Source organism: Leptonotus elevatus, chromosome 9 (assembly GCF_054856555.1).
Source record: "Leptonotus elevatus isolate MCC_2025b chromosome 9, RoL_Lele_1.0, whole genome shotgun sequence".
Lineage (NCBI taxonomy): Eukaryota > Metazoa > Chordata > Actinopteri > Syngnathiformes > Syngnathidae > Leptonotus > Leptonotus elevatus.
Genome location: NC_141247.1, coordinates 21,977,666 through 21,989,723, shown reverse-complemented (window position 1 = coordinate 21,989,723; position 12,058 = coordinate 21,977,666). Strand labels below are relative to the sequence as shown.

The 12,058-nt window shown below is 40.7% G+C and overlaps 1 protein-coding gene across 3 annotated transcripts in view; it reads left to right on the top strand.

The window, feature by feature from the left end:
• Positions 1 to 12,058, top strand: part of fstl5 (follistatin-like 5) — a 95,865-nt gene that overhangs the window by 51,384 nt on the left and 32,423 nt on the right. For all 3 annotated transcript variants that reach the window (XM_086084543.1, XM_086084544.1, XM_086084542.1), the window contains exons 6-8: positions 145 to 344; positions 1,455 to 1,575; positions 9,779 to 9,945. In XM_086084543.1, the coding sequence (XP_085940669.1) occupies positions 145 to 344; positions 1,455 to 1,575; positions 9,779 to 9,945 (488 nt within the window). The remainder of the gene's footprint in view (positions 1 to 144; positions 345 to 1,454; positions 1,576 to 9,778; positions 9,946 to 12,058) is intronic.

Here is a 12,058-nt window from a genome sequence, read left to right as displayed (position 1 = left end):
ACATCAGCGGTTGATATCATTGACTCCCTCTTGAATGTTTAAAGCGTATTTTAACGAATCATATGCTATACTGTTTAAGTGGTAAAGGGATTTCTTCGCCTTTCAGTCATCGCACTTAATGCCACTTTTTTTTTCTCCTTCCAGGTGACAGCTGCAGACTGAGCGACTACCGGCGTCTCAAGGCCAAGGTTTTGGACGTGTACGACAAAAGACACACGGCCACAAAAGCGGCGCGTGGGACCCACGAGGACAACATGGCCGCCAAGAAGCAGCTGGTCGACGCCATGTTTAGAGGTTTCGATGTCGACGGCAATGGGCAGATCTCAACAAGCGAACTTTCACAGGTAAATGGAAAATAGTCATTAATTATTTTTCTTTTTTAAGACAATACGATTTGTATTTATCTGCATTTTACATTAGTTCAGATTTTTTTTTTTAAACAGGACAAAAATTCAGAAATTTGAGAAAATTCAGATTTTATTAAGAATTTAAAAAACATGAAATCTTTCAAAAACAAAGCAGAATTATTATTATTATTATTTTTTTAAACATTAAAATTAGCTGATTTTTTTTTAGGACTGGGAATAGACACAATTTTGAGGATTTTTTAAAAGCATTTGATAAGAAATCTGATTTCTTGAGTGGAACAAAGATTTTATGAAAAACATGTTATTCTATGAGAATAATAGTAAATTAATAGTAGTCACTCTATATGTGCTATTGGGTGGGGGTCACTTTGGTTAGCTTTGTCATCCATCAGAATGTCACCTCAGATCTCTTCCCGTATTCCAGCTGGAGTTCAAAGTGCCTTAATAAACCGTCTGCCAGCTTTGACGTCTCATCATAACATTAACATATTTTTACATGTTTTCACATACACGCACTGCGCCTCGTGACAGCACGCGAGGAGTGAACACTTGTTAAGGCAAACGTGACGTCAAAAGACGATGCGAAAGCACAGGGTGTATTTTCTCAACGTGACTTTGAAGACGTCCTTCACGTGACTGCTTGATGCCTTTTTTCAATGTTATTTAGCCTTGAAAATGAGATTAAGTGGTGGAACGGTGTTTGTAGACATCACAGATTAACAGCGAGGAACATCTGTTAAGTCTCTGGGAGGAAATAGAATACAGTTATAGTCACTGTAATTGGGTTAGTTGTGACGTTTGTTAGATATGATGTTGGCTAGTTGTGGCATTTTTAGCAGTTGCTACAGCTAGCAAAAACGTCATCTGCTACAAGCTTAGTTAGTTACGGTGTCGGCTCGTTACGATGTTACTCATGTTGGTTAATTAGGATGTCGGTTTGCTACATGGTTTACAATATTTGTTAGTTATGATGCCAGTTAGCAAAAAAACATTAGCTAGCGACAGGGTACTTTTTCATTCGGCCAACGCAGTAGAATGTTAAAAAAAAAATAATGCACTGCAATCTGAACTCTTTCCTCTTTCAAGGCGATCAAGCGCCAGGGTCTGCCCAAGGACGTTGGCGAGTGCACTTTGTTGGATTTGCTCAAGTTCAACGATATCGACGATGACCAGCGTCTGACCAGGGAAGAATTCTACACCGCCTTCGGTAAGATAAAAATAGCATCTTTATCTAATGGTGACGTAATTTTTGTTTTTGTTTTGCCTGGACTTAAAAGCATTTCCACTTGTCGCTGACTTCAGTGTCAGTTGGCGCTTTTTCCATTTGCGTGTGGCATAACAACTAAATGCTGATTCACCATGTTTATATTCTATTAGCAATTCTTCACTGTGTTCATTCACCATTCAATGTTCTGCATAAATCAAAAGCTAGTCAGGCTTTTGACATCCTTGATCGAGAAGGGGCAAAATCGGGACAAACGCAAGCGTTACGACGTTGTTGGCTACCACGTCTGCATGGTTACATCAAAGCACATCGAGTCGCTCCAGTGGGGGAAGTCAGATGAAGGCTGAAGGAGTTTGAGAGCGTAGCATTTGCCAAAAAGAAAGCAGGTCGCACAACAACAAGTCATTAAGGGCAACGCAGGTGCTCGGCGAAGGAAAACACGCGTGTGCCACTTTCCCATCCCTCTTTGTTCCTACTCCACCTCTTCACCATCATCATCGCTTTCATGACTCCTTTTCCCATCGGACATTTTGCAGCCTGCCTCGATATCTTCAGACGTGATCTTCTATGACATTTGGCTGGCTTGACACATTTAGTGGCGGGGGGGGGGGGGGGGCAGAATCCTCCCGCTGCCGCCTTCATCTTATCAGGCAACACAGAGTTGTGAGCCAGTGTGTGTCGGTGTGCATGCGCGAGCGAGTGTATGTGCGTGAAATGCTCTCAGGGATCAAACTGCAAACAATGGGAACACTACTGTGTTGGTCTTGAAGAGGCCACTTCCTGTAGGCACTTGTTGGTTGAAGCTCACAAGGAAGTCAACCTATTATTGGCCTTTCTTTGAAAAAAAGCACACACAAACACTTCTATCAGTCAGCTGGGTGTTAATTATGGGAATTCCCATCTATGTTATTGGGATTTTCATTCTCCGCACTTTTTTTGCCATGAAACAACTCCCATATATTATATATATATATACTTGCTTCAAAAATTCACGCCTCCTGGGGTATATATATATATATATCTATATATATATCTATATATATATATCTATATATATATATCTATATATATATCTATATATATCTATATATATATACCTCCCACCACGGAGAACCTGGGTTCAAACCCTGCTTGGATCACATTTGAGTACATTTGATGGTTCAATTTGCTACCAACTGACTTTCATATCAGGAAATGGATTATAATTTCTCTGAAATGATTATATCCCACCTTTTTATTAATTTGTCATGTAGCTACAAGTAAAAATCTTTCAATTTATTTCATAAGCACATGCATTCATCTGATAGCATTCAGCTTTCCAGCATTCCTTCGCATTTTCTGCAGAAATTAGACACTTTGTCTAGTTAAAGTAAAGTTATTTTAAACCAAAAAGGAATATCATCCTGTACTCTTTCAATAATGTCAATGCGAATAGCGACTGGGGATTTTGGGTGCGAGTCCGAGCTCTCATATACTAATAGACTCGAAAAGAGTTATCTTTTGAGCCCATTTGCACTCTGTTGCTAACCAAAACAGCAGCACTGTGTGGCGTCTTATTGCATGTTGTTAAAAGTTAATGGTTCCATCTTTCATTGATTAGCGTTCTATTAGACTCATCTGCAGTCGCGTCATAATGCGATTTCTTGCAGTCAAACCAACGCTCCTTTCACACTGCCTGTAAATGTAATATTTTGTTAGAGCCGTCACGGCCACCTCTTTCAAATAGAAATCCCGCAGCAGTGACATAAAATGGAGGGCACAAAAGGCGCGCCAGCAATTTCCCAGCTTAGGCTGTCGTACGAGAGCCGGAACCAAAGCGGGACGGCGCCTGTGTGAAAAGTTCACCGTGGGCGGCAGAGTTCAATTCAACATTTTTACATAATAACGGCACCTGTCGGGAGCGCTCCCTTAACGAGTGCGCCTCAATGCACCTTTTGTAGCGTGTTAACGCACATGCCTTATTCATAGCAACGGCGGAACAATGTGCATGGAGGGAGCCACCAGGCACATGTCTTAATGACATCAACGTTGATGATTGAATTATCTGCTGAGTCACGGCCCACTGAATTGTGGGTAGACAAATAAGGTCCCCATCCAACACCACATTTCAAATGGAATGCGCCAGAAAAGGCTTTCAAAGTAGGGTTTCAAGGCTTTAAAGCCAATTAGGTTTCAAAAATATTGAGCTCGCGGATGAGTCCATTTGAACTTTGTTGCTAACCAAAACCTTACGAGACACTGTGAATAGCCTCAGCAGATGCACAGTCTCCAATTTCCCTCTTCACAATTAATGAAACACATTCATTTTCAAAATGAAAAGTCACACGTGTCGCAGATAGCATCATGCACACGTCCTTGCTATTTATAGGCAATACGCTACCTTGTAGCACACGCACATGCACACACGTCATAGAGGACATCCATCACTTGCCTAGCATGACTATATCTTCCATCAGTGCTCCCAGTGGCAGCAGATAACCTTTCAGAGGGCCCCATGCCGTCTTCATACTTCGCACATGCCGGCCACGTTGCCTGCCAGTGCGCCTCAACAGGAAAGGAAATATGAAATTGTATCGATATGATGAAAATGATTCTGAGAATGAGGTCATGCAGATTTTGTATAAAAACTGTGCCCCCTCCCTTATAGGCGCAGAGTAGGGAGCTTGTTTTTTCCCCCTCCCCCTTCTTTGTTTTTCCTTTTCATCTAAGAAAATTGGGTTGCTGTTTAGCGACCCATCAGGCTTCTCTCTGTTAGTCATTGTTTTTTTTTTATGTCTCTTGGACAGGTTCTGTTAACTTATTCAAACCCAAAAACGTATATAAATGTTTTTTTTAATTATTATTTGTCCTTCCCTCCCAAAAACGTATTTATATGTTTTAATGTTTTTTTATGCTAGAGCATACCGAAGGCTTTGATGCAGCTTCTGACCTGAAGATGTCGCTTAAAGCAATGGTAGTTACTACAACAAATGACCAGCAGGTGGCAGCAGAGTATAAGAGATCAACCAGGGCTATGTTGCAAAAGAAAAAACTTTTTTTGCCAGTGTTTTCAACAGGTTTGTGAATAATGATGAAACTTGGCTATATTCTAATGATAATTGCTGCAAAACGGATATTTTTTTCCAGATGAAAGAAGAGACTCTTAATCTTTTATTTGGTAGGTTACATTATTTTATAGCAATAGAACAGAATATTCTGTGGATTTTGCAAAATCAGTCAAAGTCCAGTGAAAATGGCTGGGAGCGAATTAGTTAAAATTCAGTGGCAGCTATTTTCAGGCTTACCTTTACCCTACCGCATGAAAAGATTTAAAAATATATAAATAATACTACCCCGCCTACTGCCCGAAGCCAGCTGGGATAGGCTCCAGCGCCCCCCGGGACCCTTGTGAGGACAAGCAGCTAAGAAAATGGATGGATGGATAAATAATGCTGTACGTACCTGGGATTGAAGGTCTGAATTCAACGCCGTCCCTGGTATTGAAAGAGTGAATTTTGTTGCTCTGTACTCGTGACATGACAATAAATATAATTCCATCTTTTTAGAGGCAAATAAGAAAAAACGAGAGTATCAAAGGCAGACTTTTGTAGCGTGTGAACAATGTCTTTTATTGTATAAAAGCAGCTGGGAACAGGGAACTCTCTAACACGATACTCCTCTAAAAAAGACAGAAAGTGGAAGTGAGACGGCGTCAACATGTGGGCAAGTGTTGCCGTCTCTGTTTGGTGTCGGGGCTCCACATCAAAGAGCAAAATACAAGAAAGGAAGACAAAAGGGAGTGCTTGTGTTTCAAACTCGTTTCTGTCGTCAGAGATGCGGCTTCAAAAACACAAACGCCGTCCTCCTTCTTCTTCTGGGAACCAAGAAGCTCTCGCGAATCAAGCAAGCCATCCAAGATCACACAAACCTTCTCTTTTCTGATCTTTTTTCCTTGCCCGCCTGTACGCCGACGTGCGGAAAAAGGCTTTTATCTGTACTCCGAGGCGTCAAACTGCAAGCGTTGGCTTGTTAATAAGGGACCTGCCCGCAAGAGCCACGAGGCCACCGGTCCAAGGAGAGCGACAGAGAGCCGCGTTAAGCGACCGGCCCGTAATTTGTCTTCGTGCGCCGACCCTCGCGGCAATTTTAAATGTGGCCGTGCCGTCGCATCTCTCAGTCCCGCTTCTTAATTGCTTGTTACAGGTTAGGCGTCCAAGGTTGAGCCTTCCCCGGGGAGGCCGTGTCACTCCGGCCTGGAAATCTTACACCAGGACCAATTACGCTTCTGATAAATATCAAATGAAAAGCGCTGGACATGTATGATTCACATTTAAAAGGCGCACAATTAGGAGGGATTTAAATTTTTACCAGATTATTATATATATTTTTTGCTGTTACTAAATCCCGTTAGCCCTTTTTGTTCTCAGGCCAAAGCAACAAAAGTTGTGCATTGGCGCCATCGTAACGCATCTTGGTGCTGGGGAACTACGGTGGAGCATGGTGAGGAGCTTCATTCAGACAAAAGTTGAGCTTTGCCGCCATCTTGTGGTGTCTTTATTGTCGAGGAACTATGTTGGAGTGAGTTGAAAAGCTTCATTCTGATAAAAGTAGTGCTTTGCCACCATCTTTTGGTACCTTGGTGCCAAGGAACTATGTTGGAGTGAGTCGAGGAACTTTATTAAGACAAAAGTTGTGCTTTGCCGCCATCATGGACTATGTTGGAGTGAGTTGAGGAACTTTAATCAGACAAAAGTTTAGCTTTGCCGCCCCCTTGTGGGGTCTTGATGTCGAGGAAATATGTTGGAGGGAGTTGAAGAACTGCATTCTGATAAAAGTAGTGCTTTGCCACCATCTTTTGACATCTTGGTGCCAAGGAACTATGTAGGATTGAGTTAAGGAACTTTAATACGACAAAAGTTGTGCTTTGCCACCATCATGCACTATGTTGGAGTAAGTTGAGGAGCTTCATTCAGGCAAAAAGTTGTGCTTTGCCACCATCTTGGTGCCTAGGATATATGTTGGAGCGAGTTGAGGAGCTTCGTTTAGACAAAAGTTGTGCTTTGCCAACATATTGTGGCATTTTAGTGCAGTGGAACTATGTTGGAGTGAGTTTGGGAAATTCATTGAGACTATCACAATTTTCATCTTTTTAATTTCATTTGTTTTATTTATTTGCCTGTAAAAAGTGTTATGGATGTATATTGTGTATACATGATCCTATACTGTACAAGTAAACTTGCTTTGCCTATTAAAAAACAAACAAACAAACACTGGCATTTGTTTGACTAGCCCTAAAAATCATCCACTTGCCAGAGGCTGAGCGACACTGTGTTTGTTTATGGAGTAGACATGTGGCCAGAGCACAAGACACTGACGCTTCCTGTCTCCTAACTCATAATGTCCCGCGAGGGCAACTCTGTCGGAAAAAAATAATCCCCTCTGAGAAGTTTACCGGGCGCCCTCCCTGCAGGGATCAGCGGCAAATGAAGTTTGTAGCTCGTAGCGCATCCCGGCGGCGTTAGGCGACAAGATTGAACGGTTAGAGGACGACATTATGGGAATGAGATTTTGGATCAGCTAATCCAGCAGCCGGACAAGTCCGGCTTTGCCGGGATTTGCCGTCCGCGAGGGGGAGACGCGCAGAATTGACTGGCCCCAGCTCATTGGACGACAGATCCAATTTCCTGCCGTATTCAGCTTCTAAATCTGGAGAACGTCGCAGCGTGCGGGCTGGAAAAAGTGGTCCAAGTTTTGTAATTTAGGGCTCAGTTGCCGTGTTGACTTTTGTACTGATTAGGAAAATGGCGGAAAAGATGAACAATTCCTCACCAATTTAAATTGCAATTTTCTCACCAAATTATAACAATCCTCCGTGAGGCACCGAGCACTGCAAGTAATTAACACCCCACATTTTTTGGGGGGGAATTGCCTGTATTAATAGTTGGAATTTACCACAAATGGCGGCGGTTAACTCTAGAGTAAATATAAAAATTTTCAAATAAATATATTCGTGTAAAGCCTAAAATAAATATAGAAAATATTCTCAATATAGCATCACCATTCTAATAATTCTATGACTTTTTGTTTACCTAGTTTTCTCGAATAATTACGGTTTTGTTGTTACCGATTATTACAACTATCGATTGTGGAATTTGTCATGATCTATAAACAAACCTAATGTTGTAATATTACTGTAACATTGAGTATTTCTTTGACTTTAACTCATTTGCTCTCAAAAATGTATAAATATGTTCCATTTTAAATATTACCATGGTCCCAAAAACTGATTTATACGTTTTTAATGTTTTTTTATGCTAGAGCATACAGAAGGTTTTTCATGCAGCCTCTGAACTGAATGCTTGAAGCAATGGTAGTTATTACAAAAACGGTCAGCAGGTGGCAGCAGAGTAGAAGAGATCAACCAGGGCCATGTTGAAAACAAGCCATTTTCCTCATTGTTTTAAACAGATTTGTGATTAATGATTAAACTTAGCTATCTTCTAATGCTAATTAAAATATACTTTTTTTCCTGATGAAAGAAGAGACTTTAATCTTTCTTTTGGTAGGTTCCATGTTTTTATAGCAATAGAACACAATATTCTGTGGGCCTTGCAAAATCAGTCAAAATCCAGTAAAAAAAATAAAATAAAAAAGAGAGCAAAGAGGGTTGCTTCAGTGAAAATGGGAGTGAATGAGTTAAAGTTGCTCAAGTAGATCTATATCATTGTTGTCCAACTTAACCTAAATTCTCAATATTAATCCATCTGATCATATCAAGGGACACATTTTGATAAAGATCCATCACTTATATTGAATCATTGCAATATCAACCTTCGGATCATTACAGCCGTACGCGAAACACAAGAATGATAGTTCATAGAAAGGCGGTGAAGGTTTGGACCGCTGGCTGTTATTAATCCTCTAATTTCGCTGTGATCCCGCCGGCGATTGAGTGGGCCAAGTGAGCGATTACCAGTCTTAGCCGTGAGCCTCACCATTCTTTCGGTACTCCGCTCCCATTGGCCGGTTGGGCTCTCGCAGGTTGGCCGAGGTCGCCAAGACAGGCAAGGTTAAGACGGAAATATGCGGGGTCTTTAGGTTTGGATTGTACACCTTCGGGTGCACAACTAATGGAGTCGGTTTTGGAGAGAAAGCTTAAAGGAGGCTTTCTGTAAGACGCAGGATTGCGTAACACAACTCAGTCACTTCCATGCAACCCTCCAGCCACCATTGGAAACAGAACAGTACATTCTTAAATCTATAGGGAAGGACTCCAGACTAACTTTTTTTTTATTTTATTTTTTTATTTTTTATTTTTTTTTACTAAGAGCACACTAACTTAACATTCTAAGGACACCAGCAGAACATGTAGGTGCACACACTGTAAATAAACTCATAAACTGATAAATGCTTTAGCAAGAAATGAGACTACATTTTTAATACTCATTTTTGATGTGCAAATTTTGACACATTAACAAGTTATACAGCTGAAATACTCCAAATGTAAAGACGGCAGCGTCAGTATAAGTCAGCAAATGTGCTCTTCCCTTGTCATCAAGGGCCGCAGTCCTACATGTTTTAGAGATTTCCCTCCTCAAACACACCTGATTGATCAGCAAGCTCTTCAGAAACCTGATTATTTGATTCAGCTGTGTTTGAGGAGAGAAACGTCTAAAACATGCAAGACGGCGGCCCTCGAGGACCCGAGTTTGACACCTGTGGAACGTTGGGGTGTACGGTAGCTCGGTTTGAGTGGTTTTGGCTTCAAACAGTCCAATTCGTAGGCCAGAAAGCCTGATTTGTGAGAGAGTCTGTTTGCAATTGGTCAATATTCTTCAATTGCGTGGAGATAATTGTCTTGTGCCTTAGTAAGAAGCTTCTTCATTAAGAATGATTGAAGCCAAGATGAGCCTTGGTCCGAGCGTACCTCGCTGATAATTCCCTTCTTCAGTTGTTCAGGGATTGAATTATTTAGCTCCCCTCCCTCATTAAATCGCAATACCAATATTGTTATTTTAGATCAGCCTCCGTAGCACACCAGCAACCGACCTCGTGTTCATTAATAATCACATTTTCGGCCTCTCGGGATGGAATTGCGCTGGAGGTCGCCATTCTGATTTAGGGAATGCTCAGATTGTATTTTAAATTATTAACCTGCAAAATACAAGCTGCCGTCCGTGACTCGGTAGCGTTGTGTGGTCAACAGACGTGTACCTGTTGGATCTGCCGGACCAGCAGAGGGTGACGGTGAAGACGGTGACGGTGGGCCAAAGCGCCGTGCTGACCTGCGGCATCACGGGCCAGCGTCGCCCGCCCATCCTGTGGAAGAGGAACAATCAGTATCTCAACGCTTTGAACCTGGATGACATCAACGTAAGTCTCATGTCAAAAACACAAAATCTCTTTTTTTCACAATTAAATGCAACTTTTCTTTTGTACAGTTTAAATTTCATTGTTTGGAGTTTTAGAATTTGATCGTTAAATTGGATGCTGGATTTTTTTCTTCTTCTTTTTTTTTTACGTGAAGTTTATTATCATAAAATGGGAGTTGTTCCGTAACAATTTACAATATTTTTACACAGTTACTATAATATAATGTAACTTGTATGTAACTAGTAGGAATAGACCGATTATCGTCCGGGTTGATTATCCAACTTTTATGGAGTTATTTAAATTTCCACTTTATGTTTAAAAAAAAGATGCTTACACTCTGAACTCCCTACACTTTTTATTTTTTAAAATAAAAAAATTATAAAATTAAGAAATTATGTTAAAATTTGGAAAAACTCCAGTTGAAATGTACTTGCTTAGTTTATAATTTAGCGTAACACGCTGATGACTTTGGAAACTATGTTTAAGATTAAAAGACACTTTTTTCTTTTTCACGATAATATTTTCTCTTTTACTAAAAATGAATATAGGCTTGAGATCGGTTATCGGTCTCTACTAATAATCTGTAACGGCCTTGAAAAAAACCCCATCTGTCTATCACTAATTACTTGTTACATACTATTATATTATTCTTATTCAATGTTTTGGAAATGTGTTAACATTACTGAAATAATTCTCATTTTTGGATTGTTTGGTAGCTGTGGGCACTTTATGTAACTTTTCGTTCTTTGCGTTGAGACTTGGACAATAATCCAGCATGTCTTTTGCTCTTGTGTTGCTCTGAGACGGCTGGGAGGGACGGCAGGGGGGATTTCGGGCTCGTGGACAGAAAATGAAGGTGGATACCGGGGGGGCTTCAAAGCAACAACAGTGTCGGACTGTGTGTATGTGTGAGTGAGTGTGCGTGTACGCCTCAGTGAGTCCATTGCGGAGGAGATACCAGATAAGATGACCTTATTTTGTCTTATTTCTTTTTACATTTCCACTGTGTGCATGCGCGACGCATAATAAAGTCAACAGTGTCGCAGTAGATAAAGGGAGCCCCAGTGAAGCCAGCGATGTAAAACATTAAATCTTGATGACCCTTCAAATGAGTCGGCCAGCTGTCCGCGGTCATCCTCCGACACTCCGGGAAGCAGTGTGACACATTTAAATGCTCACTTTTCACACTTTATATAACGTTTTGAGAAGTGTATGGGGGAGAGAAGAAGGGGAAAAAAAGCTCAAGACGTAACAAAAAGGGAGACGTCAAGAACGATTATTTCTTCACGCCGCTCTGAAGGATTTACGTGAGTGGAGAACGTAAGAAGGTGCGAGGGGTTCTGTGAGGTTGCTAAACTCGGAAAAGAAAACACTTTGTGTCTGAGTCGCGGCAGCTAAATGAAAATGTGTGAAAAGTTCTACGTCGCTAATTGTATTGGAAGCGCTAGCTAAGGCGTCCAAATTAGATTTAAAGCGAACTTATTATGGAAATTTGACTTTGTAATGGCTTGTATATAAATACAAATAGTTGGGTCCCTGAAGCGCCCGCCCACCCATCAAGTGTGAAATTATTCATTCAACATTCTCATGGAATGAGGTGAATTATTTTCTTTTTTAAAGTAAAAACAATCTGACTGTATATACTGTGAAACCTTGAATTACGACCAATAGCAGCACAGAAAGACCCTGAAGTGAACGAGGTCTGATCAATGATGTCATTGATCGATCAGCAAATTATGACATGGTGACATTCTAATTTACATAATAGCGCCCCCACACCGAGTTTTTTCGTCCATGACTTGGCAGCTAGTCTCGGCCAAGATCAGCCATTTTCAAGTGACTACACATGAGCAAAGAGAATAAGAATAAGAATCGAACATTCTTAATTATTTATACATTTTTTGCAATTTATTTGTATTTTTTCCTGTCTAAAAGTTATTTTAGTATTTATTAACTATTTATGTACTGAATATTTTTCAGATATTTGTTTTCCTCTGTTTTTGTAAATTTTTGAGCATTCACGCAAATTTTTTTTTAGACTTGAGCTCAACAAACAGCGAGGGCCCTTTATAGCTGCTCGCAGCTCTAGTTAGGGCCCGAACAGTGGACTGTA